Here is a 15,489-nt window from a genome sequence, read left to right on the forward strand (position 1 = left end):
CAAGGTATGTTTTTTCAATTACTAATCTAACAATTAGGTCATGTATTGTTTGTGGTTCCTATGTTGCCGACAGGCTTACAGATGAGAACAGCCTCCTCCCCTGTCATTAACAAAGCTCAGTCCAAACCCCTCCTACGCCAGGGAAAGACCACCCAGCACAAAAACACAGGTGGTTTTGGGAAACTTTTTGGAGATTGGTCACATTCCTACCCACTGTGTTGCAAAGCAGAAAGATCATGGGCTGGAACCTGTTGAGATATTTCACACAGAAGGAAGTCCTCATTAGTTTGCACACAATTTTAGTGAAATTAACAAAACAAGGCCATCATTAATAATGGTGTGTGTAAATTTGGAAGGCATGTAATAGACATGTTATCTGACTAAATGCTAATTTAGAAGTCCTACTAATACAGAATGCTGTTTTTTGAGATTATATTTACAGTAATATCATCAAGTCAAATGTTCACATTCGGCTAACAGAATGCAGTTTATATGTGCACGTGTTTGTGCATTTCATCCCCCCCTCCCCCGGCATGACCCCTTTCTCTGATCCTCTGTGGGATAATCTTTTTGTTTTTTGAGGGAACACTGTACGCTGACTTTATCCCAGCTGAAAATTGACACCCAAGTTTCAACAATTGGACATGCATATAATTAATTAGACATAAAATATAGTCATGTGCCCTGCTTTACGCTGCCAAGTCAAACTCTGCTCCCTAATATGAACATTCTGAGAAGCATCACGCATTAACTGAGTGTAACACAAACACCATGCATTTCTTGAAAAAGTGGTGAGGATTAGAAGATTCCTTTGTACAGTTTCCAGTCCAGTTGTATCTTTGCCCCTCACCCTGAAACTTGCAACCATGCACTCTGTTTTGTTATTGTAGCGAGCAATGCTGCATGTTTTCCTTGATGAATTTTCCTTTAAGTGGCAAATTAGGTCATCATGAAGATGAATTAATTGTTGCACTGTCCACTTTGGGTATAAGCTACACATTGCATATGATTGGGCAATAATCCCACCAATGTATTAAAGGCTGTGGTTTTTTTTATTATTTGCCTAAAAGCTTTTTCAGAACTTATTGAATTCTTTTCCGGATTAATTCATAGATTTCATAAAGACCATTTTCTTAGATACATATTCAGTATATCCTTTGTCCTTTTATCTGAATGTGCTCCTCCCTGCGTTTGCCTTGGGTTTGCGTTTCACCTCAAACTGTTTGCTCCCTCTCATAATTCACAGTCTAGTGCATGCAGGTGTGGGTGTAACAGCCTGGGTACAGTTACTCCTTCACTTTCAGTTTCCTACCTACTTGCCTACATTACTGTGCAGTGCAAGGAAAACAGTAATTATGCAACATTTCTAATCTGCTTTGGTTGCTTAAGCTAATCAGTGGGTGGATAATAGTTTTACTTGTTATGAAACCTCACATGTTACTTGTCTGTGTGTGCTCAGGCCTGCGCCGCCTTCCACTGACACCATGGGAGAGCAGTATAGTGAGCCGCCTGCAGCAGCCAACACACTCCTACCTGGCCCGTAGCCGCAGCGCCATGAGTCTGTCTGGAGAGCAAACAGGTAACAGACACTCATCCCTCGTAACAGGACCTTCCTGGTGAGTGAAACAGAGGATGTTGAATGGAAATGCACAAAAGTGACCTATAGTAGCTGATAGTGCTAGGTGTAATTTTGCTGTTTATATTTTGGCCTCTTGAGCAAAACATTGTCACATGTTAATTAGATTTGTGCGGAATTAAAGCATTGCACGTCACAAGTGCCATCACCAGCTTGTATCAAGTGCTCAAAGCTCACACACACATGCACACACAGGTCTAAAACAGGTAAGCTGTTCTGGAAGTGTTCCTCTACTGATATCATTCCTTGTCTACCTCAGTGGTTACCATGGCACCAGTGACTTTAGATGGTGTGTGTGTGTGCAGGTGCCTTTGTATTACTTGCATCATGAGGACCGAACCCTTTTAACACGCTCACCTTGTGGGGACTCAGCCATCCTTGTAGGGACCAGAAGAATTTCAGTTTCAGTGGGTGTTGAAATGATTTATCTCAAGTATTATGAACTGTAAAGTGCACAACTTTGAGTTGTTGATTCCACTCTACCTGTTTCCATCACATAAAGGAAGCTTTTGTTCCGTCTTGTTTTTTGAATAACACAACTCACCTGCCTTGACCTGCACACAAAACACTGGACCTTTTGCTTTACTCTGCTCTGCAAACAAACATTCAGCATGGCCTGCTGTGCGTGAAGGTGCACCTCTTGCATGCATTTTGCTGCTTGCTCAGTTCCTGTGTGTGGTGTTGGGTCTAATGTGTATGTTAATATTGAATAATTTATTCTGACTAGATAGGACAGTAGAGTCCCATCTACAAGTATGATGGTACAAAATGAAAGGAGTGTTGTCCAGTTGGCATCATTTGTTCTCCTAGATGAATAGCCTTACACTGAAATTGATTAAAGGTTTTATTTTTATTTTTAATGTGATCAGTCAGCCTGATGAAAAGTATAACTTTCAGAAACATTCTTTAACATGCAGGGCCTAAGTGATGGTTACAGTATGTTAGCAGCTGTTCAGCCAGTCACTAGCACTAATGCCTTCTTTCTCTTTTTCCATCATCTTTTCATGACTTTCACTCTTACATTGATCTTCCCAAACCCATGGCTTCTCCTTATTAACACGTTCCTCCCTTTTTTCCTTATCATATGCTTGACGCTCCTGTCTATCAAATCCTTATCGGTGTACCACAAACCCTCACACTGTCCCGATCCATACCCTTCTCAAACCACTCCAAACTCCCACCTCGTAATTCACTGTAGTCATGCCTGTGTGTCCTCGCTCAGTGTCTTGCCACCACATGGGCTCCGTATCCTTCAGGGCACTGCAGACCCAGCTGGTTCCTCCCTGCCGCAGCCAGGAGAGGAGCCGTAGCAGGGAGATGGCCTCATCCTCCTCCACCACTCCACGCAGGAGGACAAGTGGAGCTACACAGGTAGGTCAGGTCGTTAAACCTGCCCCTGTTTTACTGAATATCTAAAGAATAAACGTTTAGGGATTTGTTGGCTTTTCTTTTATAATAATAATAATAATAATAGAAGACCTACTTTATAAAGTGTACTTAGAAGACTTTTGTTGTGATTTGTAGCTATACAAATTGAATTGAATTGAAATTAAATACTTAAGACAGCTGCCATATTGCCAGTAAGTTATGAAACTGTTTATACTGTCAGGTTTGAGGTGCTTGTATGGTCATGTGATAGTGTAAACGCTTTCATTAAATAATATATTTAAATATAATTGCTATAGTATTTCTGATCCTGGTTTTTTTGTGTGGTTCTTTTATTTTACCACATTTGTCTCCTCTTTCTGGTCTTTTTCATGTTTTTCAAGTCTCAGATCAATCAGACACTATATCAGTGTTTCTAACTCTATGTTGGTGTTGTCTCAGATCAGTCAGACACTATATCAGTGTTTCTAACTCTACACACACACACACACACATGCAGTCCAACTGTCTGCTGCTGGGTCACAGCTTATGCAATTACAGCCTTGGAAGCAGGACATCTTCTGCACTGTATGGTGACACACAGGCACATGCATGCGCACCATACTGCACAGGTACCCAAAATCTAGACCCAGTCGCTGTCATGACTTGGTGTCAGAGGTCATGCATGGCCAGATGAAGGCTGTCTGAGCCTTATCCTGTTACTGATCATCTGCTACTGGTGTCAGTAGTGCACCTGGTTCTGACTACCATCTGTATCACCTGATTACTGTGTCTGTGTTGCTAAGGACTTTTACTGTGGACAGCTGTTTCACTGATGGTATGCCTGCCAGGGTCCTGCTTAAGTGACAAACATTCCTGCCCATTTTGAATAATATTTCACTGACAGTATGCCTACAAACATTCCTGCCCATTTTGAATAATATTTCTTTGTTCCCCTGCATCTCCTGCACAAACAGCAGAAGGATCGTGACAATGTCAGGAAATCATGGAGCAACCTGTCTGTCCCACTGGCTCCCATTCTGACTCTGCCCCCCAAGAAACGCACTTCTTCTCCAGGAAAGAAGAACAGCAAATTGACAGCACCCTCTTCTTGCAGGTAGGAGTATAAGCCCATGGATGGATTACTGAGCAGGAAGAGGGTGTAACTACATGATGAGATTTTGGTCAAGTAATGTAGTTATTTTCCTGATATACAGTACTTGGATCTTTAATGAAATATAATCCCTCCACAGTCCTTTTTGACAAATGCTGTTTTTTCCTTGCATACAGGCCTCCCCAGAAGCCAGCAGGACATCCTCCAACCCCCAAACTGCTTAAGTCTCCAGGGGCTGAAGAAACTGGAAATGTTCGTCCTGTCAGGATTACAACCAAGAGCCCCCGCTCACCAACACCCACCAGATCTGAAGAGGAAGAGCAGGTCCTCAGTCCTCTTCAGCCTCGACCTCAGCCGCTGGGCCAGAACAAGAGCCCAGCTGAACACACACCAGCAGCACCAACAGCAACCAGCGGTCGGTTACTAGTAACCCCTTCACACCTACATACATACCACACAACCTCAATGGTTAAGCTTTTATTAGTCGTTTAAAAGATACACAGGTCATTTATAATATCTCCTAGAGAGTGTAAGCAGTCCTGCAGCCCAGAAGCCCTCAGCAGGCACTACAGACCCAGAGGAGGCGAGTCGTATCCTGACTGAGAAAAGGCGACTGGCCCGTGAGCAAAGGGAGCGAGACGAGGAGGAGCGCAGGCTACAGGAGGAGCAGGCGAGGTATGCTGGCTTTGCTGTATGTGAACATGGGTGTGTGTTCTGGAGAGTGTGTAATTAGATGGATAATACAGAGGGTGTGTGTATGGGCATCCTTGACTGTGAATCATTTGTGTCTCTGTACAGGTTAGCAAAGGAGGAGTTGGCTCGCCGAAAGGCAGAGGAGCGAGCAAAGAGAGAAGAGGAGGCTCAGCGGCAAGCGGAGGAGAGGAGAGAGAGGGAGGAGGAGGAGAGGAGAAGGAGGGAGGAGGAAGAGAGGAAAGCAGAGGAAGAGAGACTTCAAAAAGAGAGAGAGGATGCAGAGAAACTCCAAAAACAGGTCAATAAAAGTGGACAAGTGAATTTACTTTATTTACTATAAGACCAAGCTTAGCAGACCTATCACAGAAAGTTTGATCTCACAACATAATAGATCTGTGTGTTTGTGTGTGTGTGTTAGAAAGAGGAAGAAGAGTCTCGACAGAGAGAGGAGGCAGAGCGGCTGAGGCAGGAGAGAGAGAAACGCTTCCAGAAAGAGGAGGCTGAACGCCTGGAGAGAAAAAAGGTGACACACATATTCACACACATATAGTATTTCATAATGTTTCAAATGTACATTGCATTGTAGAATCTTTTTTCTAATCACCAGCGTCTGGAGGAGATCATGAAGAGAACAAGACGTTCAGACACACCAGAGAAGGTAAAAGACAAAAATATGCTGAAATCTAACATTTGACTGTGACGAATTTGTGTTTCCTGAGTGGTCATTCTCTTTATGCATCCCCATCTCTAGAAAGTTATTCCTAATAGGAATGGAGACAGTGCAGGTAACTTAATTTATCATTACTTTCTGTAATTATACTGTTATTATTTTGAAAATGAATAATTATCTTTGCAGGGGTAGCTTTCATTATCTTATTGTACGTTTACAAGATATCCACTGTAGTTGTTCCCATGATGCTGTGTCTTCTTTCATCAGTAGTGACCCCTGCCTATCCCGCTCCATCTGCAGTGACTGTGTCAGAGACACATAACAGCAATGGCGACAGTCACCAGCCTGGCACCAGCCCAAACCCCGACACTTCAGCACTGAGCAATTCTGACCAGAGGTAGAGTTGTAGACCAACAGCACAGCAAAGACGTTACACCATACACCATGTTTGTGTTGCTGCAATCTGCCACATTGTTAAGGGGAAAATTGTAAAAATGTATTTTTCCGCCCCTTTCGTTTTGTATTTCCAGGGAGAACGGGGAATTTGAAGAGGTGATTGTACTGCCTTCACATCCCAGGTTGTCTCCTCCTGAAGGAGAAGAGGAGCAGCAGCAGCAGGAGGAGGAGGAGAGGGTTTCTTTCATAGCCTTTAGAGAGAACGGCCTCCTAAAACCTCTGAGTGGAAGAGAGGATATATCAGCCCAGCAGGGACCGGGTCAGTAAACACAACTTTTCTGTTTTATTCTTAATTTATTCATGCAGGCCTCTGCTGCAATGATTTTAGACCGTTCTTTAAAAAAAAAAAAAACGGTCTCAGGTCCACCAACTTCATGGTATATGTCCGCGTTGACCTGATAACTGGGTGGTCAGTGATCGTCCTATGCAGTTAGCCTTAATGGCTACCCCGGATGGCAGTATCTTGTATTTGCTTTCCTTCTGACTCAGAGATAAGTGTGAAAAATGATTTGACTGAAATCATATTTATTCTGAGCTCTCTCTGAGGCTAACCGGTTCCCTCGGTAGTGCCATTTAATGTGACTTTTTGTTTCAACAAGTCTCTACAATGAAACACTGATAGTGAAATTAGCACTAGCTATAGAGCCACCATACCCACCTTTAGGGGAAATGCAGCAGGTTCAAGCTAACTGAAGTTATCATGTGTTAAGTTCATTCTACACTGACTTTTCTCATAGAGTCCTGCCTTGCTTTTATTTCATCAGTCTCTTTCAGCTTTTGATCTTTTTTTTGGTTTAGATCTTTGCATACTGCGCCTTCTTTGTTGAAATTGGCAGTTGGCTTAGTGTACTATTAGATTTCCATGTCTGATGTTTGCAGAACAACTTGCAATACTAGTTTTCAGTATTATGACAACAGAACAGTTTGATAGTAATCCTATCACTAAGAGCCCGTTAGTACTAGAGGTGTCACAGGCTGTGTAACATTAATATAAAGGAAAGACTGTTTTTGACAGAGATTTTACACCACACACAGCATACTGTACAACAGCATACTGCAGTACTACTAAGAACTATGTTTTATTTATGAAGTGGAGACTTTGTGATGAGGTTTAAATCTGTCTCAACCTTCATTGGAACTGATGTTTTTCTTTGTTGCCCTAGATGTCGCCTGATGTCCTGTTAGACTAAGATGATTCCACACCCAGAGAGATTGGAACAGAGTTGGTCAGAGAGAAGTGGAGAAACACAGAGCTGTTGGAAGGGCTCACAGCACCAGCGGTGTACTTTCTATCCCCCCGCCAGTGGGGGAGAGCAGCCATTTCCCAAAGATCTCCCTAAAGCATCTCCAGAGAGTTACTGTTCCCTCAGCAGACTCTCTGGGGAATGGATAATCTTTCTGTCTCTATGTTTACACTCGGCCATAATGTCGTGTGTACGGCCCCAGCTACCTGATTCTGAAGTGAATGTCCTGAAATCGCAGGAGGGCAATAAGAGTATTCCATCTTTTGACTCTTGTGATGTGTGTGTGTGAGAGAGTGAATGAGAGACTAATAATATAAACTGAGATCAGTCATGATACTTGAAGTTGTTTCTATAGAACACACTTTAGTCATTGACAGAATCAGCAGTGAAACTTGCACAGCAGGCCCAGAATTACAAGGTTTAATAACGTGTGTTCTTTCTAAAAGGAACCTCATCATTCTTGTTTCAACATTTCTGTTGCAATGTTACAGACAAGATGGGATGTACAGTATGAACGATGTCAGTTGTATTAAGACATATTTGTGTAATGTCATTTTTTTCTGTGTCTACAGCGTTGAAGACTATAGTTTATTTGGAGAGGCAGGGGCCATTGGAGTATAGAGTTTAAGTTAAATAATGACAAAAAGAAAATAATGTCGTCCAAGAAAACTGACAGTCAGGGTGTAAAGTGCTAATTTTATTTAGTTTTATTTAATTGCTGTACAGATAACGATTATTTTCTTCATCCCGTCTTCATTTTCTGTTCAGATTGAAAAAGGAATATATGCTTTGATGTTTAGCCCTGCCCCTTCCTTTCACTTATTTACCGTCACAGCTGCATCCTACATCCTGTCACGATGTCGAACATGACTGTGTTGGAGGAACTTGCTGTAGGTTAGCCAGTTTGTATTGAAAAATAACCTTTGTTTTGGCCAAATGAGTACAGAATGGATTAAAATAGTCACCTGATAATTCTGCAATAATCTGATCTTCATTGTTTATGGATTTAAGAAATGCTGCTGTTTCTTTGCCTTACCACAGTGTAGAGGGACTGAGGTGACTCACCTGTTCCCACTGAAATGAAGATATGCATTCTCAGGATGAGCTTTCACATTCTGGCCACCTGCTCAGCCAGGCTTTTTAAAAATTTTGTTAAAGTATTAAGATCATGAGTTCATCTCATGATGCTTGACTATGTTAGAGCCTGATTGTCCTTCATACAGCTTTTCACAGGAACAATGAAGATTCAAATAATTAGACTACTGTGATCTTCACTTGCATCTTTAACTGACTCCCAGTAATGTTCTTGGCATTTTCTTATCAAACATTAGTACTTTGTTTAAATTTTGCAGTATCAAAAGGGAAGGAAGCTTCAGAACATTTACCGAAGGCCTGGTTGTGTAGTGCTGCTTTGTCAGTAGTACACAGCATGACATTTTTAAATATGGTAACGTCACTGAGCTTGCAAACATCAAATCCAGGGTATAATAAGCACCTCTATTATATCCACAAGGACTGGCCACAGGGCTTTGAACACTAACAAACCCTTTAATTCAGAGGAAAATGGGGCTATGGGCTTGAGTGTTTTTGAACCACACTAAAACTGCAATCTTTGTACAACTGCTGCAGCTGTACTCTTTGGCAAGTAAATAAAACTTTTTGAATGATTCACTCATTCAGCCTTGCACTTATCTTGTCCGTTTTATAGTTTGAGAACAGCAGACAAATCACACAGTGCACATTGTCAACTAATATTTTGTACATTTATTTTGGCTTAAACCAAAAACTACCAACTAACTACAAGGAACAATTTTAACTCATGTAGAAGGAAGAAAATCGTTTGACATTTAAAGAAAATATTTACACTTAGAAAAGTAGCAGGAATTATGTAAATCAAGGTTGTCGTTTTTTTCAAGTATGCTTCCATTCTACTCAAAGTAGAATAGAGCTAAATCTTAAAATCAAAAGTGGTTGTGAAGCGGTTGATTATTCTGACGAAAGTTTGAAGTTCACATAATGCACACAAAGCCAGGATGTACTCCTGTGGTGTGCTAAGTTATTCCTTTCCAGTATCATGCACAAGGAGTAGTCTTTTAGCACAGTTCTGCAACACTGGGCCTCAGAGTAAAACTGCTCCAGTTTCACCAGTAGAAGGTTTTTGTGAGGAAGCCGGCGGCTGCGTTGAGCCAGCTTCCACTGGAATCTTCCTTAGCTGTGGTGCGAGAAATAGCTCTGTCAACCTCCTGCACTGGGCTCTCCTCTTCTGGGAGATAGTCTGGTAGAGCTGAGTTTTGTTGCACCTTCACTCCAGATGTGTTCAGAGGAATCAATACCTGAAGAAAACATTGAGGAGAAAAACATAGTTTTAAAAGCTTATTATGAACCTGCACCCATAGCTCTTGGGTTCTGCCATCAGTGGATCCTCAGAATGTGTAGTCAAAATTCACTCACCTCTTCTCCTGCCTCGTTCTTCACCACCTGTTGGGCTGACAACACTTTAGTGGCAGCAATGGCAGATGCCAGACTCTGCAAATGAAGAGAAAACAGGGAAGAAGCTGTCTGGGATTTACTGACACCAATTGGACCAGATGCACAGTTTATTTAAGCCAGATTCCTCAGTAGATTTACTAATGCATTTGAACAAATGCAATAACTGGAAGGATTCTAAAAGGCCCATGGCATGCTTTTCCTTGTTTTTTGACTCATACAATGTTACAATGGTGAATTCTCTATTTGATGAACAGCCTCTGTCCTAGCCTAGTAAAAATACCTAGACATGGCCCAGAGCTCAAAAAATGTGTACGTTCTATTACATCTATGCAGAAGCAACTTGGGGCAGCACGGTGGCACAGTGGTCAGCACTGTTGCCTCACAGCGAGAAGGTTCTGGGTTCGGGCCCCACCCGGGACCTTTCTGTGTGGAGTTTGCATGTTCTCCCCGTGCTTGCGTGGGTTCTCTCCGGGTACTCCGGCTTCCTCCCACAGTCCAAAGACATGCAGCTTAGGTTGATTGGTGTCTCTAAATTGCCCATAGGAGTGTGCGCGTGTGTGTGGTTGTTTGTCTCTGTGTTAGCCCTGCGATGGATTGGCGACCTGTACCCCGCCTTCGCCCGATTGCCGGCTGGGATTGGCTCCAGCCCGTTCAGGGACTAAGCGGTAGAAAATTAATGAAAAGAAGCAACTTTGTTTATACAAGTCTATCAAATTCTCACTTGTGAGACTTTTTTCCTAACAAAATTAAGTATTACATTACAGTTTAAAGATATCCTTGAATGGGCATAAAATCCAGGCCACTCACGTTCATGTGAGCTTGCCTGACATCCACCATTGCCCCCACCATATGGGCAGTGTTATAGTGCCTTGCTTGTTGTGTGTATTTTCAATAAAGCTTATGGGAGCAAAAAGACATCCACCAGTACCACTGTAAAAGCAGAATTTTTCACCTGTGCCTGGTTTTGTGAATATTTTAAGGAAGAGGTTTTTTGGCTCTCTGATTCTGAAACAATTACAAACTATCTGGAGTTATGAGGGGTGCCAAGATAACCTAGACATACCCAAGATTAAACTTGAAATGGCTGGAAACGAGCAAAATGAGCAGGCCATGGGCACTTCAAGCTAACAAAGAATATACCTCAGTGGACAGGTCTGAGCGAATGCGGACTGTGCATCTCTTGGAGGCCATCTGAAAAGTGAAGCTGATTACTCCTCTGACCTTGAGAAGAGCCTCCTCACACAGGCCTCGCTGGTCCTTGACAACAGAGAGACTGTATTAGTTAACAATAGCTACTGTCAGGCTACAGAGTGTATAGACTGACCAACCTACTCACAGTGCTGTTGAGCCCCTGGATGTGCAGAGTGACAGACTTTGCCTTCTTGTTGGAGGAGTTGATAAAGAACTGGGATTTCCTTCTCCTCTCCCTTTCATATGTGTGGGGCACAGGATAAGCAGGTGCGCTCAGAATGCCATACACCTCCTGAGCCAAGGCTGTAATGTCAGAGGGGCCCTCCCTGTATAGACAATTGTGCTCGTGATGATATCTCCTTTCACATGACAACAAATATACAACCCTGAAGTTAAAATACTATTTGATTTGGCTTATAACATCAAAAAATACATGCGTGACAAAAGCATGGACATGGAAATTATGTGGTAGACACTTACTCTACTAATACTCTAGACATTTCAAGAAAACATGTATAGACATCAACATGAGGATTATCATATATAAATAAGGTCCTCACCTTCCCATTAGATTCTCCAAGCTCACCATCATACCTAGTTCATTCTTCATGATAGGGATGTTGGGAGACATCTCAGCCAAGTACCGCAGAGTCTGAGGACAGACGAACACAGGAGGAGGAATTAAAATAATGTTAGTGTTTGCTGCAACAGTGCAAGATCCAAGGTCCAGCAGATCCACGTGCTACTTATTAAAAAAATGCTCTAACTCACTAATCAACTTCATTAATTTCTCACCTCTCAGGTTTCAAAGTAGTATATCCAGAAATCAAAAAGAGGCATGCAGTATGATAAGATTCAGTAGCTGTTAGAAATAAGTAAGTGGTTTTTCAGAAGCACACTCAATTCTTGGATGTCTGAACCTGCCAGTAACATTTTCAAACACAACAGTTTTGAAACTATGCAAGCTTTCAATGTTCACTGTGATGGATTGCATACAAAGTGCATTTTTATTGCATTTATATTGCTGTGCCATTAAAAAAAACACTAATGGTTATTTTAATGTACAGGTAAATACAGAGACGCATATTCGTCCAGCCTCTTTCACCCACCTGCAGAGTTGCAAGAAGAACGTCTGGGTCCTTGTGGTCCAGGAAAAGTACCAGCCCGGGAAGACAGCCCTGGTCCTGGACTATCACCTCACGGTTCTGTGGTTCAGAAGCCAGGTCCCGGAGCTGGCTCACCACCGACAAAGCGTCCATCATTTTTGTTAACGTTTCCGTTACCAGACCTAAAACTGGAAGTGATATTTACAAAGTGCTTTAATTGCAGGGAAAGCTAAAGTTATGTAACTGGATAACAATTTAGGATTACACTGTCACTAGTAGATGTTTAAAAGCTACAAGAACGAAACTAACGTCAGTTCAGGAGAACTGCTAGATCAAAATTAGCCTGTCAAGTTAAAGCGCTAACTATAGAAGCTAACAACTACTTTAGGCACGTTAAGAAGCTGACAGACTGGCTTATTTAAAGAGAAATACATTTCAGTTTGTTTTGTTACACAGTTTGTAATTAAAGCTGTGAAAGTACTATAAATTATATGTGCGCCTTGAAAGTGCGATTAAAATAGCGTTTGTCAACTTTTACTTACACACGAGAAGACGCAGCTCGTGCACTAAAATACAAATTTGGTGCTAAGTTTTCATGATACGCAATTGGTCCACCGGCCGTTACGTACACAGCACGGTCGCCCGCTCTTATTGGCTTTCCGTGACAAGTTCTGTACCTACAGCCAATCAGATTAGTTTTTGCTGCTGCAGCTTTATTTGACTTCAGAGACGCTGTGTGGACGCGTGAGCGAGAGGCGGAAACTACTCAGTTTTGCGTGTTTATCTGCTGTTTTAGTTAGTGTTTGTGGTCGCAATGAGGATTTCGAATAAATGTAGATGCTAACACACGTTTTAACAAGAAAACGAATTTACGGTAAGTACACACGTTTCTTCTTACCTCGCGTGTTTTACTCTTGATGGGCAGCGCAGCTACACTGCGGTACCTGCGTGTTACCTGCACTGTCCAGCGCAGAGGGCTGCTGTCTTTATGCTAAAACTGTAGGTCACTACGAGCCATCCGTTGTGCTGGTTCAGTGCGATCTCGCAGGCGAGTCAACATCCAGCTGTACAGACAGCTGCGTCAGTTTGTGCCCACTGAAGAGAAAAGCACGTTCTTCTCAATCTTGTTGTGAAATAAGTCACTAAGTTCTTGTAATTCTTGATTTAGGTTTATTTATAAGGGATTCCAAGTGAGCAGAGCTTTGACTTTCAATTAATTCTCAGTGTTCTGTTTTGTTTCAGGTGTGAAGTATGTGACTTAGTGACCTCCTGTCTGTGTTGGCCTGTCACTGAGTCAGTCAGCAGAAAGAGGAGCTTTGCAGTCTCAGCCAGTTCAGGAAAAAGTCCTTCCAATGTCTTTAGTAGAGGATATACTGGATGTGCTACGCGTGGTCCTGGAGTACTTTGGAGTGCATCCAGACATGGTGAGTGCACACAGACATATTTCTGTTATAACTGTGTTACTGATTCTCCAACTGGGATCCACAGGCTTATTAAACCACCAGAAGTGCTGCATCACTCCCTAAATGTTAACTTGTAAGGACGCAATTTTCAGCCAAGGTTTTTTTTTTTATGTGATGTGTTTGCTTTAGCTGGTTCCAGTATGGGACAGTCAGCTGTGCGGTCAGTATCGCAGCATTGTGCGGATGATTGGAACCAACCTCCCACTGACACCAACACCACGTGTCCACTTTCAGGTACTGTACAACTTTCTAAAAGACTGAAGGCTATTTCTCAGTTAGTCAATCTAGGTAAGTATGGTAGTGATGATTGTCAGTTTTCCCAAAAATCATGTTTGAACGACGTTCAAATTGATAGTAAGGCAATACACCTTGCTTCTTTAATGGCTGATTTTTGCATTGTGTAAGTAGTGCTCAGCTGAGATATGACATGCTGAAGAGCTAGGGTAGCTGATGTTGTGGGCTTCCTTCTGTCATGTAGTCTGTGTCCAAGTGTGTAATTCCTCCCTGTCCACATTTCATCCTCAGATCCCTCTGGCCACCTTTAGGACCCATGGATGTGTTGACGTCACCGTGGACACACCTGCCATTCCTTCATTCGCGGACGTCGTGTGGGTGTTTGAGGATGAGGGGAACAGCTTTGCCAAGACCAGGTACAAACACCCAGGACAGTTTTAGTTGGATTCTGATGCCAAAAATGCCAAATAAATTTAAGACTGATATGTGGTCTCCCCAGGAACCATTTACCTCCAAAGAAGCCGAGTACTGTAAACCGGGATGTGGTGCGATACCCTGGACCAGGCCCTACTCGATCTCAGAGAGGAGGCCGAGCTGTACAACAGATTAATCCAGATGCACTGAAAAAGATCACAGCGCTGGAGAACGAGCTGCTCAAACTACGAGCTCAGATAGCCATGATTGTTACTGCTGCTCCCACCTCAGCGACACATTGTTTGTACCTCATCTCAACTATCACAAAATATACAAATGTTTTGTGCATGTGAAGCGAGTGTGATATTCAGTTTTTTCTCTTTCAACATTTTCTAGGCCTGACTGAGCCCCAAAATGCCCCTATGATGTCTCCCCCCCCTCCACCAGCTCTAACTTCCACACCTCGCTGTGCTCCTCCACCACCTCCTCCTCCACCTCCACCTCCTCCCTGCCCTAGCTCCTCCACTGAGATGTCTGTATTAGAGCTGATCCGCCAGCGCAGGAAGAACGTGAAAAACCTGGACAAGGGTTCAGGAGTTAAAGACATGCCCTCTATGATGGATGTTCTCAAGGACTTGAATCAAGTTAAATTGCGTTCTGTTGAGAGGTAGGTGTTAGGACTGATCGAGTATGGGTGTGTCATTGTTTTTGATTGTATTATACCAATATTAATATCCTAAAATATGATGGTTCATGACATCTTAATGTTTTCTTGTATTATTTTTTCCTTATTAATATAATTTGATTCCTTTGTTACCTTTTGTAATATCTGTCCCCTCCCTAAATATTTTCCTCCAGATCACCAGGGGGCACACCTCTCAGAAGACACAGTAAGGGAGGCACCGCATTGATTAACGACCCAGCTGCTCTTATTGCTGAGGCACTAAAGAGAAAGTTTGCCCATCATCGCCATAACATTTCCTCTGACAAAGAGAAAGAACTCTCACCTTTTGGCAGCCCGGACACTCCCAAGGTTTTTTCCCATCTTCACACCCTGTCCTCACACGCCTTTGTCTTAGTCTATTCATTGATTCCTTGATTCCTTGATTGAGTCCTAAGACATTTGTATATGGGTTTTGGAAATGGAGATCTTATATTCTTGTATTTCAGCACAGTTTTGGGTTCATTTTCAGACACTACTATACTGAAAGGAAGTGCAATATGACAGGTTGTTGATTAGAAGCTGTATGCAGTAAGTGCTTTTCTGAGATTTAGCATTTTTGAAACCAAGTGTCTGATCTGATGTGGTGTCGTCAGGATACCTGCATTTTTCTTCCTTTTAAACATTTTGACATTGAGTTGAGAACCAGTCAAAATTAGTTTTTCCATCAATCAATTAATGGGGAGAGTACC

The 15,489-nt window shown here is 42.4% G+C and overlaps 3 protein-coding genes across 3 annotated transcripts in view; 2 read left to right on the forward strand and 1 right to left on the reverse strand.

Annotated features, from left to right (window-relative positions):
- map7b (microtubule-associated protein 7b) overlaps positions 1-9,185 on the forward strand; it is an 18,925-nt gene extending 9,740 nt beyond the window's left edge. Inside the window, exons 7-19 of the mRNA XM_020593358.1 lie at positions 74-169; positions 1,460-1,579; positions 2,859-3,007; positions 3,979-4,118; positions 4,292-4,530; positions 4,640-4,790; positions 4,914-5,106; positions 5,233-5,331; positions 5,416-5,466; positions 5,560-5,593; positions 5,746-5,875; positions 6,009-6,193; positions 7,098-9,185. Coding sequence (XP_020449014.1) covers positions 74-169; positions 1,460-1,579; positions 2,859-3,007; positions 3,979-4,118; positions 4,292-4,530; positions 4,640-4,790; positions 4,914-5,106; positions 5,233-5,331; positions 5,416-5,466; positions 5,560-5,593; positions 5,746-5,875; positions 6,009-6,193; positions 7,098-7,108 — 1,598 coding nt within the window. The 3' untranslated portion in view covers positions 7,109-9,185. The remainder of the gene's footprint in view (positions 1-73; positions 170-1,459; positions 1,580-2,858; positions 3,008-3,978; positions 4,119-4,291; positions 4,531-4,639; positions 4,791-4,913; positions 5,107-5,232; positions 5,332-5,415; positions 5,467-5,559; positions 5,594-5,745; positions 5,876-6,008; positions 6,194-7,097) is intronic.
- Positions 8,867-12,587, reverse strand: armc1l (armadillo repeat containing 1, like). Its single transcript, XM_020593472.1, has 7 exons — positions 12,508-12,587; positions 11,969-12,153; positions 11,420-11,511; positions 11,005-11,185; positions 10,809-10,925; positions 9,630-9,704; positions 8,867-9,511 (listed from the first exon to the last, which is right to left on the reverse strand). The coding sequence occupies exons 2-7, from the start codon at positions 12,119-12,121 to the stop codon at positions 9,320-9,322; spliced, it is 810 nt and encodes a 269-aa protein (XP_020449128.1). The 5' UTR covers positions 12,122-12,153; positions 12,508-12,587; the 3' UTR covers positions 8,867-9,319.
- A 92-nt stretch (positions 12,588-12,679) lies between these two features.
- On the forward strand, positions 12,680-15,175 carry mtfr2 (mitochondrial fission regulator 2). Its single transcript, XM_020593359.1, has 7 exons — positions 12,680-12,839; positions 13,208-13,389; positions 13,558-13,662; positions 13,954-14,078; positions 14,162-14,376; positions 14,473-14,743; positions 14,935-15,175. The coding sequence occupies exons 2-7, from the start codon at positions 13,318-13,320 to the stop codon at positions 15,173-15,175; spliced, it is 1,029 nt and encodes a 342-aa protein (XP_020449015.1). The 5' UTR covers positions 12,680-12,839; positions 13,208-13,317.
- Positions 15,176-15,489: the final 314 nt, after the last annotated feature.

Source organism: Monopterus albus, unplaced genomic scaffold (genome assembly GCF_001952655.1).
Source record: "Monopterus albus unplaced genomic scaffold, M_albus_1.0 scaffold19.1, whole genome shotgun sequence".
Taxonomy (NCBI): domain Eukaryota; kingdom Metazoa; phylum Chordata; class Actinopteri; order Synbranchiformes; family Synbranchidae; genus Monopterus; species Monopterus albus.